Raw genomic sequence first — 16,766 nt, 5'->3', positions numbered from 1 at the left:
ATAACTAAAAATCAACTGTTTTTAATACTGTGCCTGATTACAGCATGATAACCAAAAATCAACTGTTTTTAATACTGTGCCTGGTTACAGCATGATAACTGACAATCAACTGTTTTTAATGCTGTCTGACTATAGCATGATAACCAAAAATCAACGGTTTTTAATTCTGTCTGATTATAGCATGATAACCAAAAATCAACTGTTTTTAATACTGTGCCTGATTATAGCATGATAACCAAAAATCAACTGTTTATATTGTGCCTGATTATAGCATGATAAATGACAATCAACTGTTTATATTGTGCCTGATTATAGCATGATAAATGACAATCAACTGTTTATATTGTGCCTGATTATAGCATGATAAATGACAATCAACTGTTTATATTGTGCCTGATTATAGCATGATAAATGACAATCAACTGTTTATATTGTGCCTGATTATTGCATGATAAATGACAATCAACTGTTTTTAATATTGTGCCTGATTATAGCAAAACTAAAAATCAACTGTTTTTAATATTGTGCTTGATTATAGCATAACTGACAATCAACTGTTTTTAATACTGTGTCTGATTATGGCATGATAACCAAAAATCAACTGTTTTTAATACTGTGTCTGATTATAGCATGATAACTGACAATCAACTGTTTTGTAATAAATGAAATTAAATTCCCTCTGATCCCTAAAACACTGTCCTTACTTAAGATGTTATTTTCAAACCTGTTTTCTAAAATACAACTTTATAATTAGTTATTTTACATCTTCATTAGAATGTAGCTGAAAAAAAATTTACCAACAAATAAATTCTCTTATTAAAAAGTGATGATGTTCAGTGTAATTTTAAGGTTCAGTTTTTACACCCAATAAGTGATGTGTTTGCAAATTTATTTGATCTTTGGCACAACAAAATGAAGGCATAATGACATCTTAAGGCACTGTGTTTTTGTTTGCTTCTTTATACAGTGCAGTTGTTTGGATTAAAGTTTTAAATATTATTTAGGCATTTTGACATGTTGAAATTTTTAACAAAGATATATAATATTCAGTGTTATACTGGCTTTTATAAGAGAAGCTTATGGTTATCTTTCACATACTAATAAAATCTGTTGCCATAGAAAAACTATCATCAAGGAAGTGCAGTCTTTTCCTCCACATTTCCATAGGGAAATTGAATTCAGTCGTTAAAGTGCATTAGTTACCTTTTCTATACCATGGATAACCAATGACCAAACAAGCTTGAAAACATTCTGCTACAGTGTTATAGAAACATGCATTGTTGTTTAACAGAATACTTTTTTTTACAACTGTATTCTTCAAGTTTAATACAAGTTTTGTTGTTTGTTGGTTTTTGTTAGACTGCATGGTGTTCTGATACATTTTCATTTATGTTCTAACCTTGATTCCATTATTTTGTACCAAAATTATTCTTATTTTTTGCATGTTTAGTTATTTTTCTGCCTTCTGCACCTTCAGAAAGTTCAGCACTAAACTTCTGAGCTTGTTTTGGTATGTCAGGAAGTGCTAATATCCTCTTCCTGTCTGCAGCATGAACCAAGGAACTGCTTCAAATTGACGGAGACCAAGTTTTGTTGCATAATCTGATGATGATGTAGTGTCTTCTGCCTGCAGCCTCCAACCTTTGTTTTATAGTCATTTGAAATGTGATATTTTAAGTATATTAGATAAAATTATTTATACATATGTTAATTTTGTTTTATGTTGATCTACCCCAGTTTCTTATAGTTAAAAATTGTACTTACATTTTGTAGTACAAAGAATAGTTTTGTTTATATTTTGTTGGTCTGTTTTCAAGAGTTCCTTGAAACAATGTGTATTATATATTTTGTTAGTGTACAAAACTTAATGGTCATTTTTTTTATTTTTTTGTTTTGCATCTGTTATATTTTGAAATACATAAAAAAAACTAAAATGCTTTTAATATTCAACTTAAATTTAAGCTTACTTTAAATACAAATGTATGTATTTATAATGTCACATGCTTACTTAAAAAATAAGTAGTTTTGAAACTAAGACTCTGAATGGTTTGCTAGGTTAATAATTGAATAGCAGAATCTCGAAAGATCATATATATTACACACCTATTTCTTAAATATTTTCATTAAACAAATATTCTGACACTTAAGTTTCTTTAAATAATATGGGCAAATATAATTTGGCAATAATTTTCATATTAAAACCCAAAATGCACATTTATCAACAAAAAAGATAAGATTGAATACACTGCACAACAATTGTTTGGAAAAGTTTTGCTTCCTGAAAAGTTTTTGCTGATTGTGACAGGTACCTGGTGGGTATGTACAAATATAGTTTTGGTTTTGCTTCATCACGTAGGAACTCTGAGAAATAGACAGTTAACTGTTTACTGGCAATAAGGTATTTAATTGCATTTATGTTTCTAATACACCATTAAGTTCAACATAATTAAAAGTGTTTTGCTCCTGATTTTCGTTTGTATTCAATGTCCGGTGCATCACGTTGCAGTGTCCAACAGTAGTCAGCAAGCATTGACAGATTCCAGTTGCCCTGATATCGTTTTTCCATTGTAACAAAACTGAAGATTTCAATGAAACGGTATGTGATGGGCAAATATGGATGTAATTTTTGTGATCAGCAGCCAAAAATCTATAAGGAACACCCAACAGTGTTCAAGAAGCAAAAACATTGTTGTGCAGTGATATTATTAACTGAAATTAAAAGTTTAAATTACAGAAATGTGATGCTTACACATTTGTTTCAACAGTGGCAATTTGTTTGTGGTAAAACATGTTTAGGAAATTTCTTGATTTCTCTTTCAGAAATGGGTAATATGCAAACTGCTACTGTGTATGCTCACAAACTGTATGAATGTAACTTAAAATTTTCTATTGTTCAAAAAGTTCCAAGTTAGCATCCACAATTGCCTGAAATGCTGGAAGTAACTGTACTTGCTGATGTACTAGTTTTATTCTTACATGTATATGGAAATATGTTAAAATGCAACAAATATATGAATAAGCAGTGGACCCAAGCTTCAAACCTGCAAACAAAATAACCATAATTTATTACACCCATCTTAACAGTCAATTATTGTTAAATGGAAGGAACAAACATGTTTGCATTTACAAATGTGGTGTCATAAGAGATAATCCTCTCTAACTATATGTATTTCAGTCTCAACCTACAATAGCTCTATCTACAACTAAACATTTTTACAAGAAAAACATACATTATCTACTGTCAAAACCTTCTTTCAGCAGAACACTAATACAGTGAAAATGTTTCAACACTAAAGTATACTCAAAAATCTTCATTTTCTGTTTTAACAATAGTGAAGCACTTGTTACCAGTCATAGATTTCTGGTTTTTCTCAGTTTTTGTCACAGTGGTTTCCAGAATATCTACTTTCCTTTATCTTGTGCTCTGAGAAGAATCCTATATTTTGGTTTGTCAATGGACTGTCCTTACAGGAATCCATTGAGATAAAACTGAGAAATGGGCAATCAACAGACAGCAATAAATACTTCTACCTTTGCTAAACCAGTTACTGCAGCTACAAAAATCACTGATGTGGAGATGTCTTATCTTATTTTAATAATACTTTAACTACTGTGCAAGTGAGCAGCTACTTATATGTGATTTATAACAATATTAGTTGCTTTATTCATGTTACTAGCAACATAGTATTGAAAATAGATGTAGTGCAAATACTATTATAGAAAAAATGTTTAGTGCTTTATTTATTAGTATATCTGAGCAAATCAAATGATTAAACATTTTGATGATATAAGCTATTTTTTTACTTTTGTACTGTAACATTTATTTTTTTTTAAATTTATGTAACTGTTTAAAAGTTTTGCATATAGTTGCCTGGTTTGTTGACTCTCCAGGGTGCTTAAGTTAGCCACTAAACCAACAAATTCTATTGGAGCTATTTATTCTCAACAGTATCAGCTTGCTAATATCTAACAAGTGTTACTGTTACACAGTAATATAAATTAAATAATTTAAATATTACTTTTACATCCTGTTTAATATTTTGTTTAACTACAAGTATTGTTCTTGGCTGAATAACATAAAGATGAGATCGCTGTGTACATTCCTCATATTTAAATTGGTTAGAAATTAATGTGTACAGCTTGGTACCAGCAGTTAAAAGCCATGGTCTCAGTTGTTTAAGGTATCTTCCCATTTTGTAATATTCATATAATGTTTATTTATTGTTACCTTTCTTAACAGTATTCATTAAATTATTCAATATATTGAATGCCATTAATTTTTAATATTGTTTTTTGTTGATATATTTTATACTTTTAGTATAGAGATTCTTTAGCCTTGTATGTATTTAAGGCTGACCTACTCTCCTAAGCTGGCTGAATTTTATTAGAATTATGACTGAAAGTATTGTTAACAGTGTAACTAATGTAACAATGCATTCTAAATAAGAATATGATAAAAATATATTTGATTAGTTTTAAATATGGCCGTTGATTTTGTTTTGCTCAATGTACACATCTTACTGTAATCAGAAGTTAAACGTGTGTACTGCATTATGCTACCTCTTGGTGTTCAGTTTTTTTTAAACTTTACAAAATTATTACCATTACCACAATAATAATTTAGTTTGCTTTATTTGTGCACGTATATATGAAATATCTTTGTCCATGGTAAATCAAATTAAATCATAAGTTTTAAGAAATAGGATTTATTTATTTGTTCATTTCAAGCATATGTGTACTTATTCCTGAATTTTACTTTCAACACTGGTATGTGTAAGTAGTGAAATCTCCACCTGTGCCTAATCTTTATCATTTATTATTATCCCTTGATTTGAGTTTATAATACACTATGCCAACCTGTGATAAATTGTGGCACATAACTTATTCTGTGTACAAACAACAAAGGGTTTTGTTATTTCAGATAAATTTTATTATTTGTGTATTTGGATGTGTATTACATGAAGAATGTACTTTATTCCTGGGTAGCATTTTAGAACTTTATATAAACTAACCTTTTTCTTAACACTCCTACGAAAAGACGTTTCTAGTCCTGATTTCTCCAAGCCCGTTCCCCTGGCTGTGGTTTCGCTAGATAGTAGATAGGGACAGTGAGAATCTCGTTAATCCATTCATTAATGGATTTAAATGGCAATTTCATTTAAATACAAAATTATTAGCCTAATATTAATAACCTTTCAAATTGCTCTGGGGCCTATTAGGCCCCACTTTTCATAGGAGTGTTAATTACAATATTCATTAAACAGTTTTACTTGTATTGTAGACTTTATGATTGATTCTAAGCTCCATACTGTGAAGATCTTGTTTCTAAATACATTTAACAATAATTTAATCATTCTTGATAACCCTAACAAAAACAATGTTTGCCTACCAGGTATATTAGTTATCTAAAAAATACTTGAAAACATAGTTTTAACCTGAATGTCTTTCTTACATGTTCTGTAAATGTTTAAACTTATGTTTTAAGGAAGTATTTAAAAACTGCAAAACTAGGTGCCAGAATTAAATTCACACAAGTTTTTCACATTTTTATGTAAATAACAGTGTGATAAAGTATATCATACCAAACACACAACTTGTTTTAGACATTCATAAAGCACAAACAGGAACCCTAATAGTTACCATTTCCAGTGAACTGATGTTTTAAAATAAAGTTAATGGTATGTAATTATGCATTAGGATTACTGAGAATCATTTCAAACCAGATTAAAAGATAGCATACATTTTCTTGTTAACAGTAGTTTCAGGAACAGTTTTTTATTATTTCTCAATAACAAAAGTTTTGAATGCAACAGAATTATACAAAAATGTATCATATCCTGTTTAACATTGTATAACTTTACATAGTTGACATGCAACTATGGACTATCACAAATATTTTCTGTTCTTGCATTTCAGTTAAAATAATGAAGCTTGCAATTATTGAGAGCATTTATAAGCACTAATAATTTGAAGTGTTACAAATACAAGTCAAGGTAGCTTTATGAAACTATTAGATAAGTTGAAGTAATCTCATGATTTATGCTTACAAATAGATTATAAGAATAGTTAATGTGTGTGTCAAATTACTAATAATAGCAGTATTAGATGTGGTTTATACTTGAATCAGAAAGTACATCTACATTAGTGAACTTCACTGAAAGTACCACAGGGACTGGAACAATTTGTTCTAAGTCGGGGGTTCCCAACCGGTGGGTCGCGACCCCACAGGGGGTCGCGAAGCCTTGGCAGGGGAGTCGCGTAGCCTTGTTAGAAGTAGCTTGGGATAACATTAATTTTATTTCATCAATTACATTTTCATGTCGCGAGTGCAAAAAGGTTGGGAACCCCTGTTCTAAGTGGACTTGCACGTATTAGCAAACTAGTGTTGGTCTTGGCTTGAATTGGTGTACTTTCTGTATTGACCACTTTTAACTTGAAAGAACTCCTGATATTTGAGTAAGTGTTCTGGTACTTAAGTTCAAGGTGAAAGACGTAAGAATGTATAAAATATAGGTATTCATTATACTATATAAGAATTGAAATATTTATTTTAAATGATTCACTTGTTAACAGTCTTGAAGTTGATAAAATTTATGGTATCTACAATATATGTGTACTTCAAATTTTAAAACCAGAAATAAAGTATAGTATTTTAAATATTTTAAAATGTTGTCATGTCAAGAAATATATTCTTTATAGCTTACTGAACTTAAATAATTGATGAATAAATCCAACTATTACTTTCTACAATTGAAATTTTATTTTTAGTAAATTATGTAAAGTATATTTACCATAAGCTTAGTATTAACTTCTAATTTTAATAATTGGTATTGTTATCCCTAAAATAAGTATTTAGAATTATATTTTTAATGTTACTGATCAATTACTGTAGAAAATTCTGAAAATAGTGAAATAGCAAATTCACGCATTCAAATCAAAAATAAAATATATTAAAAAGAAACTTAAATGTGTCTTTGTTACATTTGGAAAGTTTATACATGCATACTTGAAGAATGAAGCCTCAAAAACTAGTGTACAGTGTCTTTAAGTTTTTGTACACAAGATTGGCATTTTGAACTACCAAACTTAGTGACTGATCATATTATTAGACAGACTTAAATCAATCACGTTTTATGTCTTGTGATACCAGAATCATTCTTTGTAATAATTCAAGTTTTATGGATATCTAAAATAGAATTTTTATATTAACAATACGAAGATAGTATTTGTTGGTTTTATATGCATTATGCAATATTTTAAATTTTGATTGTAAACTATTTTAGGTTGTAAACATGACACACTGCCCTTCATCTCTTCTTTTTTTAATTAATGTGTATTAATGTGTATTTTCTATCTGAATGGCTATTCCTAGTATAAAATAGTTCACCAGAGGGAAAATTAAAAGTAAGCAAAATTCATAACCTACACCGAACTAAATGATAGGGTTGATTGCCAGAATTATAATAGCCTCATAGATAAAAGCAGAGCAACTCAATAGCATCTCATATCTCAGTCACTTGATCCACATTCTGAAGCATTATATACTAAGATATGCCTGTACCTTCTAATTATATGGTTATCTCATTGTATTTAAATACTCCATACTGTGATATAGGTCTAATTAAACTTCAAAATGCAACATATCAAAGTTATCTTTGTTATTGTTTTCAAAAACAGCCTGCAAAACTAAATATAAGTGTAATGGTAATGTATAACACTATGGTTTCTCTAAACTTAATATTTGTTTGATTTTACTTTATATTTGTTTATTCATTGTGCCATGTCTGTTACCATAAATATAACGTAGTGCATTTAGCCTGTAGTTAAACCTTTGTATATAACTTGGATTTACTTGAAAGACATAAATTCTGGCCACAGTTGTATTTCCAATAATTCAAACAGGAATGACACAAAAAGAATTACTAGTTACTTGTGTTTTTGCTTGTTACTTTTAATTAAAATATATTTTTGATCACATTCAAGTTTATAATAGATAATAACTTTTGTTCCTACACAATTTTCCATTCACCATATTTTACAGCTTTATATTATGTAAGGATAGTTTACCTATGTGTTAAATATTATTTAGCATCAAAATCACACTATCAGGTTATATAAAGTACATAATAGTGGATAATTACCTTATGTCACTGGAACTTTACTTAAATGTCCATAGGATCAAATAAAGCCCTCTGTAATGGATCTTGTAAGGCTTCTTAATTTTGCCAATCTCAAATTGCTTTTATAATTGGTAGCACATTATATTTTACTTTATTGGTCAATTTCTTTAATAATTACTGTCACACACACAGTTTCACAGTGAAAAGTAACACCTCTGACAAAAGGTTGCTGTAATTAAACTAACATGAAATTGCCTTATATTTGTCTAATAATACCTATTGCACATAAGGTAAATAACATGTCTGTTATCCATAGTTGTGGTCTTTCAAAGCTTGCATGTTTGAAACAAGCCAAAATTTAACATGAAATAAACATTAATGTAATCAAAAAGTATGAATCATGTCAGTCTTATAGATCTGCTTTTGTTTAAGTTGAATTTTAATATAAAATTAAATTTACATTAAAAAAACGTTATGAGTACCACAGTTTTGTGTTTTTAAGAGTAATATGCATGCATGAGAGTTTCTTAAACTTCATTAAATTATGCAAAAATTGTAATTAGGAGTATGAAATGCAAATGGCATTACCATATGCACAATGGAAAGGTAGGGGTTGATAGTACTATACATTATAAAGGGAAAGGTATTTGGGGAATGGATCTGTCATTCCTCAAACTTCAAAGCCATTACAGACAGTAGTATTTGTGTGTATGAAGTTTTTAATTTGTTTTTCAACACTTAGAGTACTAGTACTGTCACCCTGTTGAATTGTAATACCTGCTCCAAATATCCAGGTTGTGAAACCTTTGCTAGATCTGTCTCTCTTACAAAACAAGTAAATAAGTTTTTTTTTTACCAGACCATTCAGCTCGATGAGTCTTTCATGCGAGAAGTGTTTGGCAGTTGTCACGAGTTGTAAAATAGCTTTAACTTTGCAGCAATTGATATGTCCTGCACAGCCATCAGGTTCATTCAGAACTCTGACTCTACATACCTAACCTGATACATGAATAGTCTAGGCATGTCACTTAACCTTTTTCATTACAGTAAAACAGAGCACTTCCTTTAAATTTTATGAATTTTGTGTATTCAAATACAAAATAACCAAAAACTGTTTTGTATGTGAAGCATGAGTTTTCTCCTAGTATTTAATTATAATGACAACAATTTAAATTGAATTTATTTTATGTTAAACTTTGATTTGGAGAATCATTTTAGTTCCAGATGATAGAGATTGATGTATCTTCACTGTTATAAACTCAGCTAATGTGAAATAATTAACTTATCTTCTAAAATATTTTGCACATTAAAATTTGGGGTACAATTCTATCATATATTTATATATTTCTGGATAATTGCACAAATCATAAAACAATTTTTCACTTGTGAATCATCTGGAAAGAAATGTACACTAAATTAAATATACTAGTATCTAGTTCTTAAAAAATTAGTTTCAATTAGTGTTTATTTGAAATGTAAAAGACAGTTAAACATATCTGCAAATTAGGCTAGCATTTCTATTACAAACAAAGACTAACAGAAAAAAAACAATAGATTATGCCCTTAAATATCAAACAGATTATCTCTACACTGCTTTGAATAATGTGATTACAAATGTGTTAATTCTCCAGTTAGTATTAAACTTTCTGTTAAAATTATATTTCTTTATTTATGACACAAATTCTCAAGGTAAGCCCTACATTTGTATAAACCATGAAACTATGTCAGCTCTATGAATATTTAAAAAGTAAAGCTGTTTTCCCCTTAACTTTCAGAACTTTGTTTGCTTTAACATACCTGTCTTTATACTGACATATTTAACAGATATCTGGTGTATTATGAACAGTTCAGTACTCTTTCCTTTACTACTGAGCCTCTACTTCAGAGACAAACTAAAACTCCTTTTATCTTTCAACTGCAACAGCAGAAATTGAGAATGTTTTAATTCTTTACTGTTAAAAATTCGTTGTTTTGAAAGTGTTCAGGCTATAGGGTTTTTATAATTTTGTATCAAGAGTTCTTGAACCTACATGTTTTTCTCACATTGTGAATAACTTTTTCTGGTCTTCTCAGGGTTTCATTCCATTCTAGTTGTTGTTTGATGGGTGATTTTAATTTTTTCTGTAGCATTTAATTACATCAAAAATGTTACTGTACATGTATTATACACAAAGCACACCTTCTGTAATGAAAAATTCACAAAAACTTCTAGATAACAAATCACTTTTTTGCATCCACATATTTCCTGTGAATTCTAGTGGTACATGGAGTATGTGTCTTGGTAATCATTACATCTGGGGATAGGGGGCTTATCATTTATGATAACCTCACTGTAGACAAAAAACATACCTCAGTGTGTCCAGCCTATTCACTAATGTACAATCCTTGAAGTAGAAAAGACACTACCAGTTTGAAAATGATAGAGTTTTCATGGAATACATCCAACAGACAATATTCGTTATAATGTAGATCACAAGTTTTCTTATTAACACTACTTCTAGTATGAAGATGCATACTACTGACAATTAGCCATGGACACAAACTTATCACTAGTATTCAGTAACCTTGACATGGAATGCTTCACGAATAATCATTTTAAGACCATGGATTTGGATTAAAATATGTTGAGAATATGTACATAATACTATCACACGTTACAGTAATGTTCCAAATGTATCATAAACAACCTGAATAGACAACATCCAGCCTCAAAATTCATTAGAGAAACAGAAACTCTCATTTTTATGTGTAATGATTAACACCATCTACACAACTTGTATAAAGAGGAAAAAAAATATCCCATCAAACCCTGACCGTGGAAGCCTTGAACACTTGGTAAAGGATATCAATACCAATAACATGCAGGAAGAAAATATACAGAGGATATGCAAACAGCATTAAGAAGCCTCAACACGACTACAGTTAGCACATACCAAACCAATCAATGAAGAGCAAAGACATCAACTGAACAATTATTCTGATGTACTCCAGTACATTACAGAAACAAACTAACAATTAAAAATTCTAGAACATGATAAATGTACACCATTTTGCAATACTTATCTACCTGCAAATGAATAGCCCACACAATAAAATGGAATAATAATAAATTATTGGATATAAGCTACATAAGGGAAAACCAAAAGATAAAACAATGTTTCTTCATCTACATAATTAATAGAACACCCAGTCAAAATAGCACAGAAATTAGCAAAATCTGTATACCTCCTCTTAAAACTACTAAATAAATGATTCAAGTCCTAATGAGGGGAGCTCTCAGTGGCACAGCAGTATGTCTGTGTACTCAAGCTGCTAGAAACTGAGTTTTGATACCAGTGGTGGGCAGAGCACAGATAGCTTATTGTGTAGCTTTATTCTTAATTCCAAACCATTAGACAGTCAGTCAGCCTAATGGGGGGAGACATCTGAAAGAATTGGATAACACATCAGTCTTCCTAACAAGAAGGTCCAGGACTGAATTGTGGTCCCTGCCACTACCTAACATCCTTCTTCAAAGATGTAATCAGATAGCAGTCAAAATGTATGATATAAACTAACTGGTAATTATTATGTAGTAATAAAAGTTAGTAACTAATTAGTAATTAGACTAAGGTGATACTATTGGTTACTACTAATAAAAATGATTTACATTTAATCACCACAACCTTAAATATCTAAAGATCACCATCATTAAACCTAGTTATTCATAAGCATAATAAACAAATGAATCACATGTTATGCATTTTATAAATTTCAGCATTAGTTGTTGTTTTCAGAATTAGTCATTTTGTGTTAAAACTCTTGTAGTTCCAGTTGAGTTTGAAAGACTGAACATGCATGATGTTGTTATTTTATATGTAAGTTATAGCCTTACTGACAGTGATTCATGTGACACAGGTAAGGGAACGACTGGATCGTGAGCGAGAAGAGCAGTTGTGTCGTATAATGGATGAGGTGATTGAGGAAGAATCCTCCTCTGGCAGCTTTGACAAAAATTAATGTCATTTTTCTCTGTCCTTCACCCATTTCATTCTGCAAATATATGATAACTAATACCTAAGTATTTTTTGTTGTAAAAATGTATAAAATTCTTATGTGTGCTTCCTGTTTTTCAATAGTAAACATATACACAAACAAAAGCTTTATGAAAGTTTTGTATGAAGAGAGTAAAACCTTGTTGTAGACTAGGGCTCTTTGTAAATGGTAATCTTACTTAACTTGAAATTTTAGTTGTCTGACATGAAAAATTTCAAGGTGTAATAATGAAAACCAAAAAAAGTTCATTGTACATGTAATTTAAATAGTTGTTTTTGTGACAGAAATGTCAAATGTTGATATTAATGTAAAGTGAGTGATTGATAGACATTTATGTTTGTTATTAAGTACTAACTGATATTAAATAATTTATTTACAACATATGTAAAAGTTTTTTTTAAATTTCAGTATAATGATTAAAGTAACTTGGATTAACAGTGAAATTATAATTTTATTTAATGATAGACGTGTTTTCCTCTTATAATGTATTTATTAGATATTGAAATCAATTTGGAAACTCCAGTGTATTTTCTTGAAGAAAACTTTTCAAAAGTTGAACTTCTCTATTATTTTTAATAATTGTTTTTCCAACCCTCTGTGCTGATATATCTTTTATTAATGTATTTTTAAGAGAGTAAATTAATACATATAGTAAATTTTAAAATAAAAGTTTTTACTATATAGGAAAAAAGAAGTGAAATCTTGAATCAACTTAATATAAATAATATGGAAAACTAAATTTTTTATAGTTTACTTACATAATTACGATATAATTAAAACCAATTAAGAACCACAAATAATTGTTTGTCTTTAAACTATCTGGAAGAAAGAAACCACAAACAGCTCTATGACTGTTGTATAATAATATATTTATTGTATTTTACTGACATATTATTGATTTCCAGTCAATAAACCATATGAGGCTGTAGAACACAAAAATGGAATAATTAACATTTCTTTTTCTTATACTAATTGTATCTCTACTTGGCTCAGATATTTTTCATGTGGGACATATTACAACAACTATTCCAACAATAGTCTAAATATTTTCTTTTTTATGAGTGAATTTAACCATTTTTTTCATTAATTCTTTTCTTACCATGTTAAAATAAATATATAAAAATCAGTACAGAATGAACAGTCCCTCAAAAAATTGTTTTCCTTCCAGGATCATCATAATATTGATTAGGTCAGAAATAGTAGTATTATTACTATTACTGACAATAAGTGTTGTTTTTATGAAATCAGTTAAAATAATTCTGGAAACAAACTGTCAAATCTTATGAACTGAAGACAAACTGTAAGGCTATAGTGAATTGAAAACTAGACATAACTCTAAAGTCAAATGAAAGTTACCAAATATTTGATAGTGAAAAAACTTGAATATTTGCATTTACAAAAAATGAGTTACATTGTTAAGTATATAAGACAAGTATGTAACTAAAAAACCAGCTTTAAACAAAATTGAATAGTAGGTTGAAATTGTTGTTCTTCAAAGAAGGTAATTTGATCTGTTAAATACATGTGCAAAAATTGTATGAAAGAAAGTTTTTTGATGAGCCAGATTCTATTAATTCTATTAACGCTAGTCTTTGCAATATATTGTTGTATCAGCACACCTTGTTATAGAGCTTTTAGAAGCTTGAAGTTTAATGTCATACATGTTGCAAGGTAAGAATAAAAGTGATCAAATATTTAAAACTATCTGTTAACATATATTGTTAGTTGTTGTTTGTTTGGACTACTGTGATATTTGAAAATTAAGCAGTGTCGAGTTTATATGTATACATGTATGTTATTGTTCTAATATGAATTGTTTATACTAGTTACTGGTTTTTCTCTCTTAAGAGTTTATTTTGAACCAAATTATGATACAACTAAGATCTTTGTTTCAATAAATACCTAGACAAGGTGTTAAAAGTAAAACTTCTAGTTATAAATATGTTGTATGGATTGTTCAAATACATTAATTAAAATGCTGTAAAGTTACTTCTTTTAAACAAGTTCCATTCAGCTTTTTGTATAAGTAGTGGGTCTAGCTGTTAATTTTAAATTGGCTTTTTCTAACTGTTTTTATTTCAAGTGTTATACTATGTTCTCTCATAGAATCTCAAAGAGAACCAGCATATTACACATACTAAAAGTTACAGAAAATAAATCACTAAATTTTAAAATGTAAACCTCATGCCAAAGAACAGAAATGTCATATAAAAATACTTCTTTTCCCTTATCGTCACACTGTTCTTGTTCTTCCACTAGGGAAGTTGTTCCTAGTTATTAGCCAAGCAAATATATTGGTAGCTGTATCCTAGGGGATCTTTTAGAAGTTGTTTTTGCAGGAACCCTCAGCTCCTCAACAGGTTGACCTTCTGTCAGCATGTTTTTCTCTAAAGTTATTAAACTTGCCACCCTCTCCCCAAAATATTTCCAAATATGATCACAGCAGATGACCTTTGGTTTGAACCACTTGTTTATCTGGATTCTGTAAACCACATCAGAAATTCTTTATAGTACAACATATTGACCTTTTCAGCACCTGCTTAACTTTGGAGTTTGTCCTTTCTTACAGCAGAGATTGTACAGTCATACCATGCCACTTTGATGGAATCCAGTCTTACCAGAATTAACATCATGGTGAATTTTAATTTTATCACTTGCTGAGTATACATCTTTTCTAAGTAAAGTAATGTATGATATTAATGTTATTTTTTAGTTCCTCTACATAAGTAGTAGTGGAAAATATTTATCTCGTATTTTCTTCTCGAGGCAGATTCCTGAATGTGGTAAGGGGACCTCCCAGAGAAGGTTATGTACTTTCAATTTACCTCCTTTGGGATCTGAACATCCACCTACGTTTTTGCCATGCATAACGACCTGTGAAGGGGAGGGTAGGATCTTGGAAGTTTAGGAGTCCAACCCTAATACACCATTTTGGCTTTGAATTCCTGTAGATGCATGGCCACTTGGGCTACGATCAACCAAGCACCAGTGTTAGATGTTTTCAACAGGTGTTGTGGACATTATATCTGATGCTGATGTTTGAGTATAGTGCTCATGAAACCCTGGAGTTGCTGCAATGTTCTTGTTTGGCACTGCAGTGTGTCCCCTCATTAGGGCTTGTTGGTAGGTAAGAACAGTGGGCACTGAAAAATAAATAAATAAAATTGAGAAAAAACGATAGTTGGTAAACGGCCACGAATGGATAACCCTGTTCAACAATAACCATCTCAGTCTGTTTCTGTACCTAGATTTCTCGTTTTGCATTCATTATCTGAAAAATCCTTAGGGGAGATATCTACCTTTTTTATTCAAAGGGATTAGAGTGGCTTGCAAGATTCCTCAAGTCAGTAAGAAAATTATGCTCTGGAGACATTTTGGTGGAAACATCCTTACTACAACACACTTAACTCCTCATAAATTCGAAGAGCATTGGGAATATATATCCATCAGGTTACTCCTCATGCTACCCTGAATTCCTCAAAAGGAGTTACTGTCGAGAAGGACTTGAAGAACGTTCTCGAGTCTGAGATCCTCGCTGGTTTTTCCAACCAAGGTGTTTTTGTAGTGCACCAAATCTCCACTCAAAAGGATGGAATTATGCTGCCTACTTAATGCTCTAATTTTGAGTTTACATCACCAAGTCTACCTTCCATGGTCAAGGCACGTTATATGAACTATAAGGTATGGCCATACATTCCCATTCCTCTCAGATGTTTCCAGCGTCAGTAGTTCAGTCATTCAAAGACATTATGTCATGGTTCTTTAACATGTGCTCACTGTGGTGGCAAAGACCACGACACTTAGAGTGCCAACTGGAACCACACTATGTTAACTGTAGTAATTCACACCTCTCTTTCTCACTCTTACTTTAATAGGGTGTAGGAGAAAGAGGTGCAGCGCTTGAAGACTGAAGTCTATTCAGAGACTTCAGAATTATTGTCCCCCACACCATCTCGGACATATGCTGATGTACTCCATTCTACTGCTATAGTGGAAATGCAGATTGACCTCTATGGATCTCCAGCAGAGCATCTGAAGAGTCTTTTGCTCTCCATAGATAAAAAAGTTGAGTCTATTCCCATCTCTGTCCCCACCACTCCTTCTGGTGTCTTCCCAGGTCTGATTAATTTGGCTCTGGTTTGAGGTGTTTCCTTGAATCCATCTTTTTCTCTGAGTCCAAGAAGCAGAACGATTATTTATTCAGGGCCACAATTGCTGGAATCTTCGTCCATAGACGGAAACCTGTCTATTCGACCAAGGGCAGAATCCATGGAGGTAGATCGATCTCCTTCCAATAAAGAAAAAACGTGGTTACAAACAGAACGGCTCTTCACCCAGTTCTCCTCCAACTAAATAAAAATGGTCACTTTGATACAATGGAAGTGTCGAGGTTTCGTCCGAATATAGATGACATTCAGGATTTGATTGGCTCTTATAATCCTCTGTGTCTCTTCTCACAGGAAATGTTTCTGAAATCTGCCTATATAGTCACCTTTCGACAGTTTTCTTTGTACAGAAATGACAGATTGTGTGATGGAAAAGTGCATGGAGGGGTAGCGCAGCTGGATGAGTAGCATGTGCCCGTTCTGGCTTTGACACTCTATACGCCCT

At 30.8% G+C, this 16,766-nt stretch overlaps 1 protein-coding gene across 15 annotated transcripts in view; it reads left to right on the top strand.

The window, feature by feature from the left end:
- Nucleotides 1-14,155, top strand: part of LOC143248931 (trifunctional nucleotide phosphoesterase protein YfkN-like) — a 77,455-nt gene extending 63,300 nt beyond the window's left edge. For 6 of the 15 annotated variants that reach the window (XM_076497940.1, XM_076497968.1, XM_076497949.1 and 3 more), the window contains one exon: nucleotides 3,376-6,961. In XM_076497940.1, the coding sequence (XP_076354055.1) occupies nucleotides 3,376-3,540 (165 nt within the window). In that variant the 3' untranslated portion in view covers nucleotides 3,541-6,961. Of the gene's footprint in view, nucleotides 1-1,450; nucleotides 6,962-12,017 lie in introns of those variants that run through there. The other 9 variants (XM_076497986.1, XM_076498002.1, XM_076498005.1 and 6 more) reach the window with 5 other exon arrangements.
- Nucleotides 14,156-16,766: the final 2,611 nt, after the last annotated feature.

The sequence above is a fragment of the Tachypleus tridentatus genome, chromosome 1 (genome assembly GCF_004210375.1).
Source record: "Tachypleus tridentatus isolate NWPU-2018 chromosome 1, ASM421037v1, whole genome shotgun sequence".
Taxonomy (NCBI): domain Eukaryota; kingdom Metazoa; phylum Arthropoda; class Merostomata; order Xiphosura; family Limulidae; genus Tachypleus; species Tachypleus tridentatus.
The sequence above is the reverse complement of the archived record's forward strand: the minus strand, read 5'-3'. Positions and strand labels throughout refer to the sequence as shown.